The 25,121-nt window shown below is 40.4% G+C and overlaps 1 protein-coding gene across 2 annotated transcripts in view; it reads left to right on the top strand.

Annotated features, from left to right (window-relative positions):
- The window catches only part of sufu (suppressor of fused homolog (Drosophila)), a 30,118-nt gene extending 5,754 nt beyond the window's left edge, over nucleotides 1-24,364 (top strand). Inside the window, exons 5-12 of one of the 2 annotated variants that reach the window (XM_057848715.1) lie at nucleotides 3,082-3,167; nucleotides 3,416-3,488; nucleotides 6,105-6,258; nucleotides 6,336-6,432; nucleotides 9,775-9,909; nucleotides 15,450-15,588; nucleotides 18,965-19,033; nucleotides 19,111-24,364. In XM_057848715.1, the coding sequence (XP_057704698.1) occupies nucleotides 3,082-3,167; nucleotides 3,416-3,488; nucleotides 6,105-6,258; nucleotides 6,336-6,432; nucleotides 9,775-9,909; nucleotides 15,450-15,588; nucleotides 18,965-19,033; nucleotides 19,111-19,200 (843 nt within the window). In that variant the 3' untranslated portion in view covers nucleotides 19,201-24,364. Of the gene's footprint in view, nucleotides 1-3,081; nucleotides 3,168-3,415; nucleotides 3,489-6,101; nucleotides 6,259-6,335; nucleotides 6,433-9,774; nucleotides 9,910-15,449; nucleotides 15,589-18,964; nucleotides 19,034-19,110 lie in introns of both variants that reach the window. The other variant, XM_057848714.1, reaches the window with a different exon arrangement.
- The last annotated feature ends 757 nt before the right edge of the window (nucleotides 24,365-25,121 follow it).

The raw sequence follows: 25,121 nt of genomic DNA, 5'->3' as shown, positions 1-25,121 counted from the left end.
CTGTGACTGTCTGACTTGGGGCACTCAAAGTACTGCAAGGCTGAACTGGAGTTGGGTTCATTTTCTGTACTAGCTCTATGATCAACCTGAAAAAACAAATGAAAGAATTTATTTTTCAAAGCAAGTTTTATGTATCTAATTTATTATAATATATCTCTATATATCTATGTCTATAAAATGATTTCATTGTTAATGCCTTAATTCAGTGGTCTCTAAACTATTCCACATAGGGCCGCAGGATTTCATTCCAACAAAACAAGACAACACCTATGCACCAATCTGGTGTTTTACAAGTGCAGTCATGTGCTGCTTGTTTTAGCAGAAACTTCATTGGTTAAACTATCGGTACTCGATCGGTTGAAACAAAAACCAGGCCCCACAGCGGCCCTTGAGGACCGGTTTGGAGACCCCTGCCATAATTAATCTTGCCATACAAATAATAAATTTCAATGAAAATACCAATAAACATTTCAAGACAAATCCTGGATACATAACCTTCATTGGAAAGTATTAACCAGAAAACAAAACGATATATACATGATTTAAAAAATATATCAATTTATCTTACTAAACTTTAAAAGTAAAACCATTCATTTTATTAATATTTTGTTATATTTCTTATGAATTAATATTGCTGCTGCGTGTGCATACATTGTTTTACAGCTAAAATATTTTTCTTTAGGAGAGTGATAGGAGGACTAGCATACTGTAACTTGACACGATTGCAAAAGGACTAGCTGGCACTAACCCTTTGATTGTCATTTAAAATGTAGCTGCCTGGTGGATAACAATTGCCAGTATACCGAGCAAGTGACCCTCTTCATCCCGTTTTACTTGCCCTGCGCTTGTCTGGGGAACTTCCACCAGCTTATCATTACACCCTTCCTCTTCTTTTCTCTCTCCCTGCACCGGCTGCACGTCAGAGCGGCTCCCGCTACCCCTCTCACCATTGCCGGGGGCTAGGCTGCTGTTACCCGACGTGGCCGTTGCAGCCAGACTGCTGCTTGCGAAAATATTTCTCAACTTAAGACATTTTAATGCTTTGCTCTCCTGTTTCTTTAATTTTTTTTCTCCCTAACCTTCTCCGCGCCACCCTTTTTTTTGCCACCACCATCCATATTGTGCATTAATGCTCGTCGCTAGTTTGCTTCCACAAAGAACCAATGAAGGGTACTTTGTGTTTTCTTCGTTCTTCTATCAGACTGGCGATGAACAGCCAAGCGCATTGCTGCCACCTGTCGGATTGGATGCGAACTGAGTCTGTAGATAATGAGAGGCTAGAGGGGATAAAAACAGTGATGTATAATGAATGGCGGCCGCCGGCCGTCCAGGGCACCGGCCGTTCTGTGATCCTCCAGAACCCACAGATTACCAGTCCGCCCCTGGTGACAGGCGAACTGATTTGAGTGAACATTTTTTCTGATTTTTTTTTACTTTTACCGTGGGTTTGTGACACCCTGACCAGGTCAACAACCTGTTCTCTACTATTTAATTATAGTTTTAAATTGCATAACTCACCGTCCATCTTCATAGCTTCTGCTATGGCGTTCCATGCAGATTCCTTTTTATTCTTTGTGACTTTCCACCTCCATAATGAATTGTTCCATCGTTCATGTTCACTGGTGTTTGAACCTTGAATAAGCACCTGGCCTGTTGACTGGAGGCTTGGCTCAGCCCATTTTGACAGATGCATTTCCAGCAAAAATAGAAAGTAGCCCAAATCATCCGGCGGACTCTGGCACTCCGGAGTTGGTCTGCAGTCAATCCGTAGCACATATGCGGCCGGTAAAATTTGAACGATATGATGGAATGGAAACTGATCGGCTCCACCGCTACAACACTAACTGGTATAATTTGGCCTTTATGTGGACCAAACCAGAGCACACATGTCCTTATAGCCATGTCAGACGAGTCTTCTCAGTCAATACAAGGCAAAAGTCCAGCCAGACCCAATGCTGCCACCAGAGGGCAGTGTATCCTCCGTCATTAAACAAAATATAATGCAGTACTTTCAAACAAACAGTTATTTTGAAATTAAGGTGGTATTTAGGGGTCTAAAAGAGTTCATTCCGACTTGCGCGGAAATTTGGGTTACGTCGCTAGCATAGGAATGGAACTCCTTTGCAACCGAGGGACTACATGTATTTCAAGATTACATTTATTTTGTTGCTTATTATAACATTACGTGATCTGGAGTTCGTTTGATTTCACGGGCTGAGACTTTTAACAACGTAAGGTTTTTATCAACGCAATGCTACTTTTTGTGTAATAGTAGAAGATTTAAGTAATGTTAGGGGGAAAAAAGTTGTAAAAATTGTAGTCGTTATATTACTTGCAGTTTGGGGTGCATGATATTCATTTTTTGAAGCCGATACCCATATTGATGACTTCCTCCTACCCAAGGCCGATACTGATACGATAACCGATAATATATGTGTAATTTTAAAAGGTATATTCACATGGGTTTTTGAACAGGTGTAGGCCAAAAATACTGACCTAACCAGAATTTTCATGATGACATAAACATTATCATAACGAACAAAACAAAGAACAGTTTTGACTTCAAATAAAGTGCTCATATTTATTTTTTCAAATAATAAAATGTGATTCAATCACAATCAGTCAATACCATTGACGATGTGTTCCCCTGAACAATGATAAAACATTTGGTGCTACAGTAGAGGAGACCTTTGTGGGCTTGGTCCATGAAACAACTCAAACGCACACATCCCAATCCACCGACACCGTGCCAAACATATTATATATTATTGGGCCAATTAGCAATGTTATTGGATTTATGGGGATGACGTCATAATTCCTATTATTGGACCGATAATTATCGTGCATCTCTACTTGCAGTATATTTCCGTTTCGTGAACCAGAAATTGTTTGGGGTACGCTGACTTTTGGCAACGTAAAGGTCTGTGTAAACACAAAACTGCATCTGGCAACGGGCGTTGGGCGAACGACGCGATGTTGCGTGACAAAACGCATCCGGTCTGAACGCAGCTTGAGGCCACATCATTGCTCTGATCCATAGCATGGGCATTGCACACAACAATGTTCTACTTCGGTCCGCAGATTGTGGGCGTTTGTACTGAGGAGCTGCAGGCGGCACAGCAGTGGAACGGTCAAGGCATTTTGGAACTGATGCGAGGGGTTCGAGTGTGAGTAAATTTACAACACACCATTTATTGAAAACTAAAAATAAATTTTTGGGTCATTGTTGCGAGTTGGCATAATTGGGAATTATTTTGACACGGTTGGCCACAGTGATGAAAAAGTAATAGCAGTAGGCATCATGACACAATATCATATAACCTGACACTGCTATAGTCGGGCAAGACCAAAAAAATCATGTAGTCTGTGAAAGGCATAACTAATTTTAACGATAGCTTTCCTTTTATGTATACAGAGCCGGCGGTCCCTGGCTGATCACAGACATGAGAAGAGGGGAGACCATCTTTGACATTGATCCACACCTACAAGTAAGGCTTAATTACATTTTGTTCACTTACTTAAAGGGATATAGGCTTACATAAAAATTAAGGGTAAACAAAAGATTTATTTGACTATACAGTATACTGTCTGTCAGGGGAGAGAACGCACTCTCCCTTTGTTTTTGGAAGAAATGGGCTCTCACTCCAGAAGTTTTTTAAGGGCGCTTTCAAATTAGACCAAGAGGACCAGGGACTGGTTGGAGAGCTACACTACGAAAGGCAGACTCATTGATTGGACAAATAGAAGAGGAAATACCTACCTCCTGGGAGGGGAGAGGTCGTGCAGTGTCATAGCATAGTGCTGTGACGCTGCATGAAATGTAGCATAAATTAAGTCACTTGCCCAGCGGCGGGGTCGCGCTCTCTTGACTCGATGCCGAGCGAACTGAAGTATATAAAAATGCATGGGGGAAAATTGAACCGTGAAAGGGGACCGCGTGGCACCCCAAGTCGCACAGTCGTTCTCACTTTGACTTTTTAGACTGTCAAATTGTCGCCACTTCCAGGACAGTGAGACTCACGAAACGGCCGCCCCGAGAGGCTCCGCCTGTCTCGGCCACTGTCACTCTCACACGGTCCATTCAGGAACAGTATGCAAAACACAACCGCCACATTAGATCCCGATTTTGTGTATCAAATGCAACTGCTTAGCGCAGCACAACAACATTTGACCATGGTCAAGTCTGTCATCTTGCATCTGACTTGTGCTTCTGCATAGCGGTGATATCGGACCTACGCCGTTAACGCAGACCCGATTTATGACCCTGCGCCGTAGCCTGACGTGCACCTCCCAAAAAATCCTGACTTCACGTCACATCATCGCGCGTGATGTGAACGTCGAAGGACTGTCATTAGTCCGCTCAGAACGTTGTTCCCGGTTCAGCACAACACCACCGCCGTTTTCAAACATTCGCAAACGTCTCCTGTGTCGCCTACGCTTCAACATTTATATTAACAACATTTGTTGTTCAATATTGATTAGCTGCAACTGCAAATACATATGTTTCATCTCCGTTGCCATTGCTGTACATGACAGGAGGAAAACTAAAGGAATTCGACAGGAGTCCCCCAAAACGGTGCAAAGACAAAGCCACACCTCTCTCGTAGCATGGCGGTGAATTACAGAGCAATGCCTTTCTTTAGGCAGTCTAGAACGCCACGAAATTTGGCACACTTGGTCGAATTAGCCCAATTAGAAGATTCAATTTTGTTTTGAATAAGGGCGTGGCTGCACAGCTTAAAGTCGCACCTCTTTTTTTGTAGGGGACCTTCTTCAATAGGGTTTTTTTTGTCCTAGGTGTGTGACTATTTCTTTTTTTAAATTTTTTAATTGATTTTCTACATATGCCACATTACAAAAGACAAGAACAGATAGAACAAATGAAGGCAAACCAACAAAAACTAACAACAAAAACGGCAAGCTGGGAATAGCAAGCGAGAACATAATTAAAGGAGTGCAGAACAATGAAAGCTATACAAGGAAGAAAGTACTATATTACACAAATGCCCTCGTCAGAATGGCAGAAACATTGTCCTGAGTGTAGTCTAGGAACGGTTTCCATGATTGTTCAAATACATCCGTTTTGGAGTGTAAAAGACAAGTCAGAAAGTCCAGTGGAATATATCCCATTATTGTCCTGTGCCAACCCGACAGTGAGGGGGCCTTATCAATATGCATGAGAATATTTTTCCGAGCACAGAAAGTCAGAATATTATAAAGTCTTTCTTGATATTTGTCATTAACACGGTCATTTGTAAGACCCAAGAGAATTTTCTGTATTTCAAACAGGACATCATTCCAATATTTCTGTATTTTAATACAGGACCAATAGCAGTGAGTAAGAGCACCAATTTCTGTCTGGCATTTAGGACAAACAGGAGAAACATCTTTCCTATATTTGGAGAGACGGTTGGGAGCAACATGTGCTCGATGCAAAATCTTCAATTGAATGGCTCTTGTTCGATTACAAACAGCCATTTTTTTTTGCGTTCGTCCAAATGTTGTCCCACATTTCCCCAGCTATTTCAACACCAACTTCCCTCTCCCAGACCCCCCTCAGTGACTCATTTCCCAAACCTGAGCAATTTTGTAAACTAACATAAAAGTTCCGAAAGGCAGCGTTCCCCTGAGAAAGAAGTACTTGCTTCTCTATTTGTGTGACATTATTGTCCGCAAGCAAAGATGTATCTTTGATGATAAAATTTCTGACCTGAAAATAAAGAAAGAGGTCATTCCTTGATATGTCATATTTTTCCCTAAATTGATTGAAAGTCATGAGAGTAGACCCAACAAATAGATCACCGAGGGAGGCTATTCCTTTAGTCGTCCAATGCTTAAATGAACCACTTAAGGTCCCTGGTAAGAAATCAGGGTTATCCGTGATTGGTATAAAGACTGATGTAAGCCTCGATCTGCCTTCCATGTGCCGTGTAATCCTCCACGCCCTAACAGTATTACTTGTAATTGGGTTGCAGCAAAGCTTTTTAATACATTTCATTTTATTAATTAAAAAGTAGGTTGTGACTGTATTTCTAATCCAGGCAATCTTCACCACCCTTCAGGCCTTATGTTGATGATTGCGTCTGATTTGCTCATCCAAGCAGGACCGAGTGGACCATGGCATCGAGACGGAGGGCTCCAATCTGAGCGGGGTCAGCGCCAAGTGCGTGTGGGACGACCTGAGTAGACCGCCCGACGACGACGAGGACAGTCGATCCATCTGCATTGGCTCGCAGCCTCGCAGGCTCTCTGATAAAGGTCTTGGAAGTTTGTATAGAGCGTGTAGTAGGATAATACATACCACGGCAACTTACCGTATGTGTGTGTATCGACAGACACAGAACAGATCAGGGAAACCTTGAGGAAAGGCCTGGAGTTTAACACCAAGGCAGCATTGCCCCCCATCAGTAGCCAGAGACATGATAGACCTCAGTGAGTATACACAGGCATTTTCAATGTCTTTGAAAAGTAAATGAAGAAATATTGGAGGAGCCTTAAACAACTACAATAAAAATGCAAGTTGACATGTCTTCAAAATAAAAAACATCACCTCCAGTACAAAAGAACTCTGGAGTCATAATCAGGTTACTACTACTACTAGAAAAATTGGTTAATTTGGAACAATTAAGGTTAATTAAAGGTTAATTAAAACTGATATTAAAAATGACCCCCTCCCCCAATTTATGGAATCCATTTTTTTTTTTCGAAGCCACTCATGTGCGTTGCATTACTACAATTTTAGACATGCTACAATATATGCAGATTACAGTGATTCCCATGCTACTTCGCGCTTCAAACTTCGCGCCCTTAGTCCATCACAGATTTGTTTTCGATTAAAAAAAAATAAAAAAAAATACAGACGAGCTGTCACGAGCTGTTCACGTATTCTCACTCTTGCTCCCTCCCTCTCGCTGCTCTTTGTTTGTCAGGCAGGCAGTGCACGTTCACCGGAGTTGTTTACTAGAGTTAACAATGATTGACAGATGAATTTGTTTGATCTTGCCAGAGTCCCGAACTTCAAAAGCGCCGCATACGTCAATAATTGTTTAACTTGTTAAACAGTTGCTGTGGCAACTTACTGTGTGTAAGTGAGCAGCTTCGAGCGGATTTGACTAGACTCACTCAGTGAAGCATTTAACCCTTTAACACCTAAGCCTATTTTGGCCGAATTTGCATGCATTTGATGTTGCCTTTATATTTCAAAGAAAAAAATGTTTACAATGGCCAAGTTGGGTCCCTTTTTTCAGGACACCTTGAACTTCATGTCCAAACTGTTGTTTTCTTCACTGACCAATTATAATCCACATTTTGGACCCAAAAAGACAAAAAAAATCCCAAAATCTTTTTTCAAAATTTGTAATGTTGATGTCCCATTGACGACCAAACATGCTCGACCAACCGTTTTGAAGCTTGATAATATTTATTCAACTTGTTAGGATAAACATTCAATAGAAAAAAATAAGATTGAATAGTTTTATGTTTGACAATTCAACACAAACCGCAGGTATGGTCATAGGCGTTTTTGGCCTTTACACATACTATGGTCAAAACAGGTTATATACAGTGCAAAATAGTGAGAAAAAAGATTATATATATATATATATATCATCTAACACACAAAGGGTTTGGAGGATATCTCTTTGTGAAGTTAGGTGTTGTACCCATCACCTTATCAAAATTATACACGTAGATGCAATCAAGCTTCTACATGAAATTGAAAAGATTATAGTGAAGAAAAATATATATATAACATAGGAAAAAAGTATTGTAAAAAATATTGACAAGTAGTTCAGTTAAATTCAAAACTTTCAGGCATGCGACCCAATATAGTTTTTTTTTTTTTTTTTGCACACTCAATAAAGCTTCTTCTTGAACAGGTCACGGAGCTGCGTCACACACAGTGTCACACAGCCTACTCTTTTGCCGTTTGCGCGTTGCTGTCACCTCTACTCGCCGAGACGCCGACTCATCCCAGGAAAACAACGACAAATACGGCTCATCTTCTTCCTTGAGTTAATGAAATAATGCATTAGCTTGCGCTAAATGTAGTTTTAGATTCATTCTGCACGTTTCAAAGTCGCTCGCTCAAATCAACCGGCCGTTGCTTGCGTCGCATGCCTCCCTTTTATTAGTTGGCGCCTCGCTCGGAAACTTATTAAAAATGATCACATTCGGTTCGTCCTTTTTGACATCACAACGGCTCTTGGGATGTGTAGTCTTTTGTGCTGCTTTCGGTTTTGAAAAAGGACAAGAAATGATGGAAATATGGAGATAGATACATGGTCCATGCAGTGTTTTAATGCATATTTATGAGTGCAATGAAATATAAAATTCAAATGACATTATCTCCCGTTTTTCTTGGTCGATTGACTTCAAATAAAAACTGGTGTGGACATCAACTTCCGCACTTTCAAACGAGACCAACCAGCGGCACGTGGGTGACGTAATTACAGCGTGACGAAGCTTCAAAGACTATATGCGTAAACGCGTCGCTGCCGACACGTTCGGTGTTAAAGGGTTAATAAAGCCAAGCATTTCTCTACTACTAGTTTATTCTGAATTGAAAATAATTCAGCGGGACAGTAACATTTTTAAAACTTATCATAATTATTGAATTTATATGTCTCTCTCTTTCCAATGCTAAATCTGAATAAATACATTGAATTTCTTCTTTTTTTGTTGTATTTTTTGGGTGCACTACTTCGCGGTTATTCACTGATTGCGGCTGGTTCTGGTCCCCATTAACCACAAATAACGAAGGATCACTGTATTACACAACCAAACTTGGGGGAAAAAAAAGCTTTAACTGAATTGCATCGCTTTGTACAAACCTACACATCCATTGTTTCTATCACTCAGCAATAAAGGTGTGTGTAATTTCCGATTCTTAGATTATTCGCCACTCGGCTGCGGAAGATTCGAGAACAATTCACAAAAATTCAAATTCCCGTTAATTAAATATGCTGAGTAAAGCAGAACTTGAAACACAGTCAGCGCGGTCTTCGTGACGCAATGAGGATGGGACCGAGAGTAAACGTCATGGCCAATTCGTGCCGCTAGATAAAAAAACAGTAATACTTGACTGTGGCCGACAGCTGCTACAAACTACACCCACATAATGCTACGGTAGATATCACATGTATATAGAACTGTATGCGAAATGACAGACTCGCCAGCGTTAGTAAACAGTCGCCATAAAGCAGTAGACTTCTCTGGAAGGCTGTTGTAGCGAACCTTTCGAGCGAACCAATTTAACGTTTTATCTAAAATACTCCTAAATCTGCAAAATCTTGACTTAAATCTATGTTTACATGATGAAACTGTTATAAAACTTTCACATGTCGAAAGTAGACTGAAGGGAAATTATGGAATAAATGTAGCAATTTTAACAACTTTAATGGTTGATTCACAACATTAAATTAATTGAATGCAGTTTAAAGCTGCTGATACAGAATGGGAACTTGAGTATTTTTTTTTTACTGTTTTGAATTGTTAACTTGATACTGAAATAGTCGTTTATTTACGCCTGAGAGGATTTTTGTACAATTTTTGTAACTAATGTGCGAAAGCACCTAATAGCTGGGGGTTGCATCAATAATCAATTTATAATCAAATCGTAGCCTCTGAATCGTAATTGTCAGGTGCCCCAAGATTCCCACCTCTGCTCAGCAACTTTCTCACTGTTGATTGAAGTACATCACACTCAAATGAATGCCCCCCCTCTCTGTTTTTCTATTTTATTTATTAAAAGTTTTCTTCTTTGTGTGTTCTCAGGAGTCGAAAGGATAGTTTGGAAAGCGAAAGCTCAACAGCCATCGTTCCTCACGAGTTAGTACGAACGCGACAATTGGAAAGCGTCCATCTGAAATTTAACCAAGAGTCCGGCACGCTGCTTCCCCTCTGCTTACGGTACTGCACATTTACCTGTTCGCAATACAACTTTTGTTCTCACTAAAATCAGCACATTGCCTACCTTCCTTGAATAAAACTCTCACTGTCATAAGGCTGAAATTGATGACACTGTGAAGGCATTATGAATAGCATACCGCACGTAACACGTCACCGCTGCTCATTAATATTTATGACGTTAGCAACTGTTGCTAAGGGGGTCAAACTCGCGTTTGTCCCTCATGCTAGATGCATGTAAATGGTGTACGAACGAGATGTTTACTTAGCTGAACCTACCAATTCTATCCGAAAATGATGTCCTGGGGTCAAGTTCACTGGTAAATATATGGAAGCACATACAAATGTTCAGTTAAAGAGATGGCTTGAGGGTCGAGCGCTGAAAAAGGCTGGGAAAAGAGCCGATCTGATCCAGATTTAGCTTTTTTATCGAACCTTTTTCTTGTGTGCATTGCCTTACGCCACTGACAATGACATTCTCCTGTTTCAACAAGCTATCCTTTACACTCAAGTGCCCTGTCTTTCTTTTTGCCCTTTGGTTGTCTTACGTCTCTGACCGTTCTTGGGGGTAATTTATATTGCTATTATTGTGTAGTGATCGCAAATGCTACTCAGTGACAGCCAACAAACACTTTTAATGTTTTCAATAATAACAATTTTATCAATTTATTTACACTTCACCCTTACTAAGGTTGTTTCTTTACAACAGAAAAGGTAAAGCTGTTACAGTGCCTTGCAAAAGTATTCGGCCCCCTTGAATCTTGCAACCTTTCGCCACATTTCAGGGTTCAAACATAAAGATATGAAATTTAATTTTTTTGTCAAGAATCAACAACAAGTGGGACACAATCATGAAGTGGAACAACATTTATTGGATAATTTAAACTTTTTTAACAAATAAAAAACTGAAAAGTGGGGCGTGCAATATTATTCGGCCCCTTTACTTTCAGTGCAACAAACTCACTGCAGAAGTTCAGTGAGGATCTCTGAATGATCCAATGTTGTCCTAAATGACCGATGATGATAAATAGAATCCACCTGTGTGTAATCAAGTCTCCGTATAAATGCACCTGCTCTGTGATAGTCTCAGGGTTCTGTTTAAAGTGCAGAGAGCATTATGAAAACCAAGGAACACACCAGGCAGGTCCGAGATACTGTTGTGGAGAAGTTTAAAGCCGGATTTGGATACAAAAAGATTTCCCAAGCTTTAAACATCTCAAGGAGCACTGTGCAAGCCATCATATTGAAATTGAAGGAGCATCAGACTACTGCAAATCTACCAAGACCCGGCCGTCCTTCCAAACTTTCTTCTCAAACAAGGAGAAAACTGATCAGAGATGCAGCCAAGAGGTCCATGATCACTCTGGATGAACTGCAGAGATCTACAGCTGAGGTGGGAGAGTCTGTCAATAGGACAACAATCAGTCGTACACTGCACAAATCTGGCCTTTATGGAAGAGTGGCAAGAAGAAAGCCATTTCTCAAAGATATCCATAAAAAGTCTCGTTTAAAGTTTGCCACAAGCCACCTGGGAGACACACCAAACATGTGGAAGAAGGTGCTCTGGTCAGATGAAACCAAAATTGAACTTTTTGGCCACAATGCAAAACGATATGTTTGGCATAAAAGCAACACAGCTCATCACCCTGAACACACCATCCCCACTGTCAAACATGGTGGTGGCAGCATCATGGTTTGGGCCTGCTTTTCTTCAGCAGGGACAGGGAAGATGGTTAAAATTGACGGGAAGATGGATGCAGCCAAATACAGGAACATTCTGGAAGAAAACCTGTTGGTATCTGCACAAGATCTGAGACTGGGACGGAGATTTATCTTCCAACAGGACAATGATCCAAAACATAAAGCCAAATCTACAATGGAATGGTTCAAAAATAAACGTATCCAGGTGTTAGAATGGCCAAGTCAAAGTCCAGACCTGAATCCAATCGAGAATCTGTGGAAAGAGCTGAAGACTGCTGTTCACAAACACTCTCCATCCAACCTCACTGAGCTCGAGCTGTTTTGCAAGGAAGAATGGGCAAGAATTTCAGTCTCTCGATGCGCAAAACTGGTAGAAACATACCCCAAGCGACTTGCAGCTGTAATTGGAGCAAAAGGTGGCGCTACAAAGTATTAACGCAAGGGGGCCGAAAAATATTGAACGCCCCACTTTTCAGTTTTTTATTTGTTAAAAAAGTTTAAATTATCCAATTTTGTTCCACTTCACGATTGTGTCCCACTTGTTGTTGATTCTTGACAAAAAAATAAAATTTTATATCCTTATGTTTGAAGCCTGAAATATGGCGAAAGGTTGCAAGGTTCAAGGGGGCCGAATACTTTTGCAAGGCACTGTATATCTAGAGCCTACCTGTAGGCATGAACAGGCTTAGTACAAAAAGACCAACAACTGCACATAACAACAAATTCCTAATTCCCAGTTCTCAGTAACTAAATAAAAAGGGTTGTTCATGAATATCACGATTGATTGTGAGTCAACGCACGGCAAAACGCCACGCTAACAAATACGAATATCAAAATGGCTTACCTCGTTGTCCTCTGTAGGACCATGGCCCCCAGCAAAATGTTTACTGCATATGAAAGTGAATGGCTTCACCTTGCTGGCGTTAAACTGGTCTTTTGGACGTCTGCACAGACTGATCCATTCTTCACATTTTTTCCTATGAGTTTTTGGATTTGGGAAACGTATGAAGAAAACATCCTTCATATGTCATATGTAAAGTCTGGTCATTTCTACAAGTTCCATAGCAATAGTGTTTAATCGCCTTGTTCTTTTTTTAAATATTACCGGCAGAAACAAGCAGTACTTGCATGGGCTGTATGTGAGCACACTTTTATGTTGACCCCTTCCGGTTTACAATGGTGACGTCACGCAGCCTTGCGGTCTACAAATAGCATTCGTGCGGTACGCTACTAAAAGTTCCCCGAATTACATTAGATTTATATGCTGCATATTAATGTCAATTTCAGAGCTGAGCTGAGCAGTGCACTTGTTTTTCTTGGTCGGGGGGCAGGATGATTCTACTATTGTGCAACCTCTCTTGCAACATTTAAAAAAAAAAGACAAATTGTCACTTAACTACTGACTATATAGTCCCGCCCGCCAGAAAAGGCAACGTGAGCGCAACGATTTCTGCATCGTTTTCGGCATGGCAAAATATAAACCTACTCACTGAGTCAGTCATACTGAACATAGCAGAAAGCATACAGCCCAATTATCAAGATGAAAATCTGTGTTATTGACGATGGAATGTTTTGCATCTGAAATAATTTCAGGGCTGCAGCTATGGAATATTTTGGTAACATAAATGCAAATGAAAATCCCATTGATTAATCAAGTAATCGGACAAAACATTTTTTTTAGGTAAACAGCGATTATGTATATATACATGAGAAAACAAGACATTTGAGCTAATATTGAACCAACAATGTGTTCATTTTAGATGTATATTGTTGAAAACAGCCAACAATTGCATCTCAGATGTGACTAGAAAAAAACAACAAATTCACTGCTTTCACTCCAAAAAAAAAAAAAAAAAAAAAAAAAAAAAAAAAATCTAATTTCTTACCTAAAAATGTCATTACCCTTGATACCACACATCACTTAAAAGTTATGCGTTTTTCCCAGGTGTTTCAATTTAATTTCTATTTGTGTCAAGCTATTTTTAAGTTCCAGTTTTAAGTCTAAAATGTACGTCTTGATATGTCCTGATTTTGAGTTTTTGCAATGTTCAAAATAAATGGATGATACCTGCTGTATTGGAGCACATTAAGCACCAGTGCCACTTGGTGTTTTATCCATCAATGACTACCCAGCTAAAATTGACAGTTGGTGTTATTATGTTTTTATTTTACACCCTCATTACTCTACAGCGCTGTTTTCACAGATTAAATAAAGCCTGTATCCTCTGTAGTCCTCTGCAGGGCTAATGTAACGTTAGCAAGGTACAGTAATGTTATTCTTATTTATTAGCGCTACGTTAACTTGATTTTACCTTGTGTCGAGTATCGCTCCTCTGCTCTTGGAGTAAACTTGGGGTAACACTTTATAATAACTATCCATTTTACTAGTTAATAAATCATTAGTAAACTGTTGATAAGTGATTTATTGTTGATTTGTGAAGGATTTGTTAACAGTTTGTTAAGCATTTACAGGGTGTTCTTAACCTGAAACACAATTTGTGTAGAAACGTTTCAAGTTTTTGTGTGTAATGTTTGGCATTTCTATCTTTGCAGGTTAAGAAATGCCGTTCACTTCAAAAGAAAAGGCATTTTGCAGGCAGCGCTCATGTTGCACATTTATGAAAATCTGCTATAGAACCAACAAATATTTGTACTTTTCTTTGTATATTTAACCAATAAAACTTATGACCTTCAACATAAAGTGTATATAGTTTTATTTAGATCCATCAACTAGCATGGGCATTTAGAATGGGGTCAACCATATTGGAACACCAGGTAAATGCTTAACAAACTGTTAACAAATACTTCACAAATCAAGAATAAATCCTTTATCAACAGTTTCATAATGATCCATTAACTAGTAAAACGGATAGTTATTATAAAGTGTTACCAAACTTGGTGCCTTCGGTGGTGGGCGGTGGCGCCTGGCCTGGGTTTTGGAGACGGTCATCGGTCGCGGGGTCCAGCCGGGGGTGCGGAAGCGTCTGTAGTGCCGCGGGTAGCAGTGGCCTAGGCGAGCGAAGGTAGTGTTATGCAAGCCCTGTCTTCCAGTGAATACATGAAACAGTCTTTTCCTTGGACTCCAGCTTGAAATGCTCCCACACTTTTGACATTTTCAGCTTTTTTTTTTTTTTGCTGCCTTTCCCTTCGCTTTTCTCGGGTAATTAAACGGGTTTTGCCGAGCCGATTGGAAAAATCCATTCGAAGTTCACGTTGGTAATCTTGTATTCGCAACGTTTTATATCCTCTCTCTCTGCTGGAATAGTAAATTTTGATCACAATTATATTGGAAATATTGCATCACGACGACAATGCAAGGGTAGAAGAAGGTGTGGAACAGCAGGAGAAGACCAACCAATCTGTAGAGGGCGATTACAAGCAGTAAATTATTCCGAATCTGCTGGACATGGATTTGGAGGAAGAGGAGTTGATAAACAATGTCATTGGTCCCCTTCAAGAACCGAGGATGAATGACATAAGAACAAGTGTTTGCATAATGTTTTATTGAAAAATGTCATCATATTTATCTGCTGAAGGGAAAGGGGACAATTACAATTGGAAAATGGCTTTCTGTTGGAGAAAAACATTTTGCCATCAAGCCCTCACACGTACTCACAACTTTCAAAGATTGGTATTAAAAAAATTACTGGCACACCGTAATTGTAGGATTAGCAACTGGAAAAAATGTAGTCATGACACACTTGATCACATATGTTTTGACATTCACCAAGTGGTTAGGTAACAAGTTAGAAATGTAAGCTTTCAGGTTTATACACTTAGTTTGGGAATTTTCACGCTGTTTCCCCGAGTTGCATAAGGAACTTAAAATTTTTGTCTCACAGGGGCCGCTTGCTGCACGGTAGACATTTTACTTTCAAAAGTATTAACGGAGACACGGCCATCACGTTTGTGTCTACGGGAGTGGAGGGGGCCTTTGCTACTGAGGAGCATCCGTATGCAGCCCATGGCCCCTGGCTACAGGTAGGTACACAAAAATGGTATCTTCAAATCATTTCCATTGTCCATTTAGGAGCTTGAACTCCATTTTTACCAATAAGTAGCTCTTCACAAGAGTTTAAATGTCATGCAGATGAGTTCATGTTTTTGCATCGACCTGCAAGGATGCGCCGAAGATTCTTTGCCTATTATTGTTGCACAAGAAAACAGTGACTTTTCCAATTTCAAGGAGTTTGGGGCATATAAGATAAATCATTTTGTTGTTGTTCGTTACTCATTTCCACACAAACGCACACCGAGGTACCATTTTCAAGTGTACCAGAGCTCGCGAAACTTATGTTGTTTTTTTTGTTTTTAATCAAGGTTTTGTAAATCGTAATTTGCGTATATCCGTCTGCCAAAACAGCCGGGTAGCACAGATATAAGTATGCCTGCCCTTCTGTTAATTGGATGCGTTGTTGACGTCAGCGCTCTGAAAATAGAGCTATTTTGGGCCCTGCCTGTCGGCGCAAATTCATTCAAACTTGTAGTTCCGCCCAAGACAGCCATCCACCGCTCACTTTCATTGAGAAGTCCACTCCCACATACACAATGAATTGGTTGCCGCTGAACCCTTCACATTAGGCTGCCGCGAGTTTGAAACGGCCTTAACAGCATTATTTTTTTCAGTAAAGAGTAACCAAATAAATACCAAATGTTCTAAAATACTTAATACTGTTTAGTGTTTTTATTGTTCAATCAGTTAATACAGTGGTATGAAAAAGTACCTGAACCTTTTGGAATTTCACATATTTCTGTATAAAGTCACCAACAAATGTGATCTGATCTTTGTCAAAATGACACAGATTAAAATAAAGTGTCTGCTTTAACTTAAACCACCTAAACATATATAGGTTTTCATATTTTAATGAGGATAACATGCAAACAATGACAGAAAGGGAAAAAATAAGTAAGTGAACCTTCAGAGACTTAAAGAGCAATTGAAACCAATTTTTACCAAACAATTTAAGTCAGGTGTGTGCCCAATTGCTGATGAGTGGTGTAAAGCTGCCCTGCCCACTATAAAACACACACCTGGTAGGAATTGTCTTGATGAGAAGCATTGTCTGATGTCCATAATGGCTCGGTCAAAACAGCTGTCTGAAGACCTGGGATCAAGGATTGTTAATTTGTATAAAGCTTGGGAAGGATGCAAAATGATCTATAAAAGTCTGGATGTTCATCAATCAACAGAGAATTTGTCTACAAATGGAGAGTTTTGCACTGTTGCTTCTCTCCCAAGGGGCCGTCAAGCCAAGATGACCCCAAGAGTTCAGCGCAGAATACTCAGAAAGGAAAAAAAGAACCCTAGAGTGTCTGCTAAAGACTTACAGAAATCACTGGCAGTCCAATATCTCTGTGCGCACATAAACTATATGTAAAACAATGGCCAAGAATGGTGTTCATGGGAGGACTCCACGGAGGAAGCCACTGCTGTCTAAAAAAAAAAAAAAACATTGTTACTCGTTTAATGTTTACAAAAGGGCACTTGGACACGCCACAGAAGTTATGGCAAAATATTTTGTGTACTGATGAAACCAAAGTTGAATTGTTTGGGAGTAACACACAACGTCATGTGTGGAAGAAAACTGGAACAGCTCACCAACATCAACACATCATCCCCACCGCAAAGCGTGGTGGAGGGTGCATCATGATTTGAGGCTGTTTTGCTGCCTCGGGCCCTGGAAAATTTGCAAACATTAATGGAAGAATGAATTCAAAAGTCTATCAGGATGTTTTGAGATTCAGATGTCATTGTGAGGATAACAATGAAATTTAGATTGGAGTTTCAACAACACTATGTAGTCAGCACCAATTAAAAGTGCTTGGTGCAAAACTAATAATGATAATCATCCTCATGACCCCACAACAACAAAAGCAGTTTCAGTGTACTTGTGAGTTCATCAGTCTTATGGCCTGAGGGTACAGATTGTTTGCAAGTCTTTTAGTACGGCTGTTCATGGATCTGTACCTTGGTGGAACAGGTGATAGGCAGGGTGGTATTGGTCCCGCAGGATGTTCTGCACTCTGTTAAGACAGCGTGTGTTGTAGATAGTGCTTATCTCTGGGAAGGGGGTCCCAATGATTTTCCCTGCTGTTTTTACCACACGCTGGAGTGCCTGCTGGTCTGCTTTGGTGGAGCCTGAGTACCAAGCCAGAAAGGCATACGTCAGAACGCTGCTGATGGCAAAGCTGTAAAAGTTCACCAGCACCTGTCTGGGGATGTTGTGGCTCCTCAGCTTCCTCAGGTAAAAGAGGCGCTGTTGGGCCTTACCAACTACTGATAAAAACTGGTAATATGATTGTTCCAGGATAGGTCCTCTGCCATGGTCACTCCCAGGAACTTAAAACTGCTGACCATCTCCACTAGCTCAGTGCCAATTGTGAGAGGGCTGTGGCAGGAAAACCTGAGGCCGTCTGTCAGACAGTTGAAGCTAAAAAGAGGATGGATGCTGCAACAAGACAATGATCCAAAACCCAGAAGTAAATTAACTTCACAATGTTTTCAGAAGAACAAAATACATGTTCTGGAGTGGCCAAGTCAAAGTCCAGACTTGAACCCTATTGGGACGGTGGCATGACCTAAAGACAGCGATTCATGCCAGACATCCCAGGAATCTGACTGAACTACAGCAGTTTTGTCGAGAAGAACGGGCCAAGATTAGTCCTGATCGATGTGCCAGACTGATCTGCAGCTACAGGAAGCGTCTGGTTGAAGTTATTGTTGCCAAAGGAGGGCCAACGAAATATTAAATGTGATGGTTAACTTACTCATTTTTCTCCTTTCTGTCGTTGTTTGTGGACTATCCTCATTTAAATATAAAAACCTATAAATGTTTGGGTGGTTTTAGTTAACGCAGACAGTGTTTTTTCATCACTGTGATTTTGACAAAGATCAGATCACATTTGACGGGGATTTTATGCAGAAATGTGAGAAATTCCAAAAGGTTCAGATATCTTTTATACCACTGTATAAACATCTGATGTGAAAAATGTTATACAATGTATAATGTAATCACATGTAGAACATGAAAAGTAACATCTGTTACTTTGCTGAGTAACTAATTACTAAGGTAAGTAAGGTAACTGAGTTACTAACTCAATGAAACGGCTGATTTCACACATGCCTCGTAAAACCCAGACATTATAGAGTTCAGCGTATGTCTGAAAAGGGGTTAGGAGTGTTTTTTCCCCCCCAGGAAATACACAATAATTGGTTCTGCAAGGCTGAAAACAGATATTTGGTGGGCTTTTGAATCATGTATAGCTTAGGGCTCAATTGTGTACCACTAGTTAGACTTGGTTTTTATGACATACTGCCATATACTTAGTTTGTCATTTTGCTTTGTTTACTGTTCAGATACTGTTCACTGAGGAGTTTGTGGACCAGATGCTTGGGGATTTACATGACCTTAACACCCGTGAAGATGTAAGTAAATGTTACCAAATTGTAGTTTTTTTCCCCTGCCTTAGTTTTGACTCCTTCAACCAACTTTTTTTCTATAGACAAAATTACCAAAGGAGTACAGCTGGCCTGAGAAGAAGCTGAAGATCTCAATCCTACCAGATTCTGTGTTTGATAACCTTCTGCAATGAGGCAGATATGCAGGAAAAACAAGTCAAATAGCCACATGCTCAGAAGACATCGTAACCAAGAGTCATCGCTAAAAATGAACTCTATAAGATGATCTGGGCCACACAATCTCAGGTCCAAATGATAAATGTGGCTAACACAGTTTAGCTTTGCGGACTTCCTCGGCAATAACTTGTTTTCTATTTATTCCAGTGGCAGCAGTAAAGACAGAAAGGTCAGCTACTGGTCCATTTTTAGAGATATTTTCTTTTATATTGCCTTGATGTGTACATACAATGAATGCAGGACATTTTTTTTGTTATGATGCCAAAGTCGTGGCTGTCATTCACTGCCAGTGCTTTGAGTGAAGTGAGCCAGCATTTCAACTCTTATCTTTCTTGTATACCTGGTTAATGCTGCAGATACATGTGCCTAGATTATGTACGTATTTCCATTTTTATAAACTAAATTTTAAACAAGTATCATACTAAATGTATGAAAATATATGATTCAGTAACTCAAGCATTCTCTTTTCTATGATTTTTTTAAATTCAAACATGGAGCCATAGTTCTGTTTGTATATCAAAATTCAGTGCTGTTGCATGATTATGATGGGAATTTAGCCAGCCTTATCTCCAGTGGGCAGCACGAATGAAAAGGTTTGGATTTGATGTTGTCAGTTTGACCATGACATTTGAGTAAAACTCCTTCCAGTGCCTCGATTTGGAAAGGACCACACATACAATATGTTGACTTGGTCAAAGTTGACTCTTACTGCTTGGATTGGAATTATATTACTACCAAAAGTGAAAAATTCATTTTACCTCATTGTCTTTCTAGAACACGTCTACTGTCACGCTATACTGCTTGTATACTGTTTTTTTACCCCCATTTTAAAAAATGTTTTAATCCAGCTATAAATTTACACAACGTGGTTTTGTTTGACTGATCCTAAGTGCGTTAAAAGAGTAGCAAGTTACACAAATAAAGCAGGAGCAGTGAAACAAGCATCTGGTATAATTTTAATGCTTATGAAAAAGTGCTGCTTTGGGGGATTAATATGATCACTTGCCTAAACAATAGACAAGAACATTTTTAAATTGGGCAGAAATAATTTGATCTATAGTTCAAGGTTTTGTCAAAATTGGCAATGACCCAAAAATGCAGTGTCATTGCTGGCCAAAAGTATTGGCACCCCTGCAATTCTGTCAGATAATGCTCAATTTCTCCCAGAAAATGATTGCAATTACAAATGCTTTGGTAGTAGTATCTTTCTTTATTTTGTTTGCAATGAAAAAATACACAAAAGAGAATGAAAAAAGAAATCATTATCATTTTACACAAAGCTCCAAAAATTGGCCGGACAAAAGTATTGGCACCCTCAGCCTAAAACTTGGTAGCACAACCTTTATACAAAAAACTGCGAACAACTGCTTCTGGTATCCATCAATAAGTTTCTTACAATGCTCTGCTGGAATTTTAGACCATTCTTCTTTGGCCAACTGCACCAGGTCTCTGAGATTTGAAGGGTGCCATTTTCAGATCTCTCCACAGGTGTTCTATGGGACTCAGGTCTGGACTCATTGCTGGCCACTTTAGAAGTCTCCAGTGCTTTCTCTCAAACCATTTTCTAGTGCTTTTTCAATTGTGTTTTGGGTCACTGTCCTGCAGGAAGTCCTCTGAGGGAGACCCAGCTTTCCCACACAGGGCCCTACATTATGCTGCAAAATTTGTTATTAGTCTTCAGAATTCATAATGCCATGCACACGGTCAAGCAGTCCAGTGCCAGAGGTAGCAAAGCTACCACAAAACATTTTGACTGTGGGGACCGTGTTCTTTTCTTTGAAGGCCTCGTTTCTTTTTTCCTGTAAACTCCATGTTGATGGCTTTTCCCAAAAAGCTCTACTTTTGTCTCATCTGACCAGAGAACATTCATCCAAAACGTTTTTGGCTTTCTTAGCAAGCTCCAGTCTGGCTTTTTATGTCTCTGGTTCAGAAGTGGGGTCTTCCTGGGTATCCTACCATAGAGTCCCTTTTCATTTAGACGCCGACGGATAGTACCGGTTGACACTGTTGTACCCTCGGACTGCAGGACAGCTTTAACTTGTTTGGATGTTAGTCCAGGTTCTTTATCCACCATCCGCACAATCTTTCGTTGAAATCTCTCGTCAATTTTTCTTTCCGGCCTCCACTAGGGAGGAGTTAGCCACAGTGCCATGGGCTTTACACTTACTGATGACACTGTGCATGGTAAACACAGGAACATTCAGGTCTTTGGAGATAGACGTGTAGCTTTGAGATTGCCCATGCTTCCTCACAATCTTAAGTCCTCAGACAGCTTTTTGGTCTTCTTTCTTTTGTTCATGCTCAATGTAGTGCACAAAGGGCAGGTTCAGTCAACTTTAATCCATTTTAACTGGCTGCAAGTGTGATTTGGTTATTGCCACCACCTGTTATGTGCCACAGGTAAGTAACAGGTGCTGTTAATTACACAAATTAGAGAAGCATCACATGATTTTTCAAAGGGTGTCAATACTTTTGTCCGGCCCATTTTTGGAGTTTTGTGTAAAATGATAATGATATTTCATTCTCTTTTGTGTTTTTTCATTGCAAGCAAAAAATGAAGATATTATTACCAAAGGATTTGTAATTGCAATCATTTTCTGAGAGAGATTGAGCATTATCTGACAAAATTGCAGAGGTGCTAATATTTTTGGCCAGCAGTGTAAGTATATACACAGTGAGGAGCAGAAGTATTTGCACCCGTTGTGATTTTGCAAATTCACACACTTAGAAAAAAAGAGGTCTGAAATGTCATAGATGACATAATCTAAACAAAAAATAAAAATGTGTATATATATGTAAATGGTAAATGGCGGATACTTATATTATATACCGCTTTATCTACATTGTTACAATGCCCAAAGTGCTTTACATTAGCACACATTTACCTCTTTTACGCACACATTCACACACCAATGGGGCTGCTGCCATGCCAGGCGCTGCCAACCCATAGGGGGCAAGTTAGGGTTCAGTGCCTTGCCCAAGGGCACTTCGACACTGGGCAGTCATAGCCGGGAATCTGACCACTGACCCTTCGGTCCCAGGACAACTCAAGCTACCAATTACGCCACGGCCACCCATATGTATGTATATGTATGTATATACACTCACCGGCCACTTTATTAGGTACACCTGTCCAACTGCTCGTTAACACTTAATTTCTAATTAGCCAATCACATGGCGGCAACTCAGTGCATTTAGGCATGTAGACATGGTTTAAGACTATCTCCTGCAGTTCAAACCGAGCATCAGTATGGGGAAGAAAGGTGATTTGAGTGACTTTGAACGCGGCATGGTTGTTGGTGCCAGAAGGGCCGGTCTGAGTATTTCAGAAACTGCTGATCTACTGGGATTTTCACGAACAACCATCTCTAGGGTTTACAGAGAATGGTCCGAAAAAGAAAAATATCCAGTGAGCGGTAGTTCTGTGGGTGGAAATGCCTTGTTGATGCCAGAGGTCAGAGGAGAATGGCCAGACTGGTTCGAGCTGATAGAAATGCAACAGTGACTCAAATAACCACCCGTTACAACCAAGGTAGGCAGAAGAGCATCTCTGAATGCACAGTACGTCGAACTTTGAGGCAAATGGGCTACAGCAGCAGAAGACCACGCCGGGTGCCACTCCTTTCAGCTAAGAACAGGAAACTGAGACTACAATTTGCACAACGTCATCGAAATTGGACAATAGAAGATTGGGAAAACGTTGCCTGGTCTGATGAGTCTCGATTTCTGCTGCGGCATTAGGATGGTAGGGTCAGAATTTGGCGTCAACAACATGAAAGCATGGATCCATCCTGCCTTCTATCAATGGTTCAGGCTGATGGTGGTGGTGTAATGGTGTGGGGAATATTTTCCTGGCACTCTTTGGGCCCCTTGGTACCGATTGAGCATCGTTGAAACGCCACAGCCTACCTGAGTATTGTTGCTGACCATGTCCATCCCTTTATGACCGCAATGTACCCAACTTCTGATGGCTACTTTCAGCAGGATAATGCGCCATGTCATAAAGCTGAAATCATCTGAGACTGGTTTCTTGAACATGACAATGAGTTCACTGTACTGAAATGGCCTCCACAGTCACCAGATCTCAATCCAATAGAGCATCTTTGGGATGTGGTGGAACGGGAGATTCACATAATGGATGTGCAGCAGACAAATCTGCACCAACTGTGTGATGCCATCATGTCAATATGGACCAAACTCTCTGAGGAATGCTTCCAGCGCCTTGTTGAATCTATGCCACGAAGAATTGAGGCAGTTCTGAAGGCAAAAGGGGGTCCAACCCGTTACTAGCATGGTGTACCTAATAAAGTGGCCGGTGTGTGTGTGTGTGTGTATAGATATATATATCCATCATGCCTCCTCAGGTGTAGTTTTAGCTAAGCAAAGCAAAGGTTGAGTAAAGGTTGTTCAGTAACCTCTTGAGTTTTTGAATTTGTGTCTGGTTCTATGGCTATTATTTTGTTTTAAAACTGATTTTCTATCCAGAAAGTGGAGGCACAATTCAAGTATATTAAAATGATTAGGCATCTTTGAGTGAACTTCGAGTAAAATTCAAGTATCTCGAGTCTGGGCCAAGTGTTCTCATTTTTGGAAATCAAAACATGGGCACCCAATTGTTGTCTAAATTGAATTGACAGTTGTTGACAGAAATGCAGTGCATGGCCAACATAGTCAAGGGTATCTTTTGTGTCATATGCAGAAAGTATTTTTTCAGGTTGTACTTGGTGTAAAAACCAATGGGCAATGTAACCTCATATGTTGCACACACAAAATAATTAAACATGTACACCCCCCACCCCCAATTTTTTTGACCTAATTTGTCTTTTTAGAGACCCAAAATTAGTAGTCTCACTAGTTTTATCCAAGAAGCATTTTCCTTGTAGTGATAGTCATCCAATCCATTTAAACTGGGAAGGCTGGCTGATGTTGAACTGCCATTGGCAGCGATTGCCAGCACTCCCAGTCAAAATGGATTGGATGTCTACAGTGGGATAAAAAGTATCAGAATCTTTTGGAATTTCTCACATTACTTACATTATCATTGTCAAAACCACACAGATAAAAATAGTGTCTGCTTTAACTAAAACCGTCCAAACATTTATGGGTTTTCATATTTTAATGAGGATAGCATGCAAACAATGACAGAAGGGGGGGGGGTATAAGTGAACCAGCACATTTAATATTTTGTGCCTCACACCCCTTTGGCAGCAATAACTTCAACCAGACACTTCCTGTAGCTGCAGATCAGTCTGGAACATCCATCAGGACCCATTTTGGCCCATCCCTCTCTACAAAACTGCTGTCGTTCAGTCAGATTCCTGGGATGTCTGGCATGAATCGCTGTCTTTAGGCCATGCCACAGCATCTCAATGGGGTTTAAGTCTGGACTTTGACTTCACCACTCCAGAACATGTATTTTATTCTTCTAAAACCATTCTGAAGTTGATTTAGTTCTGTGTTTTGGATCATTGTCTTGTTGCAGCATCCATCCTCTTTTTACCTTCAACGGTCTGGCAGACGGCCTCAGGTTTTCCTGCAAACCATCCTAATAAACTTTTGAATTCATTCTTCCATTAATGATTGCAAGTTGTCCAGGCCCCGAAGTAGCAAAACAGCCCCAAATCATGATGCTCCATCCACCATGCTTCACAGTGGGGATGAGGGGTTGATGTTGGTATGCTGTTCCATTTATCCTCCACAAAAGACATTGTTTGTTACTCCCAAACATTTCAACTTTGGTTTCATCAGTCCACCAAATATTTTTCCAAAACTTCTGTGGAGTGTCCAAGTGCCTTTTTGCAAATATTCAATTTTTTTTTTTTTTTTTTTTTTAGACAGCAGTGGCTTCCTCCGTGGAGTCCTCCCATGAACACCATTC

Source organism: Corythoichthys intestinalis, chromosome 10, assembly GCF_030265065.1.
Source record: "Corythoichthys intestinalis isolate RoL2023-P3 chromosome 10, ASM3026506v1, whole genome shotgun sequence".
Taxonomy (NCBI): Eukaryota; Metazoa; Chordata; class Actinopteri; order Syngnathiformes; family Syngnathidae; genus Corythoichthys; species Corythoichthys intestinalis.
This window is presented reverse-complemented; position numbering and strand designations above follow the sequence as displayed.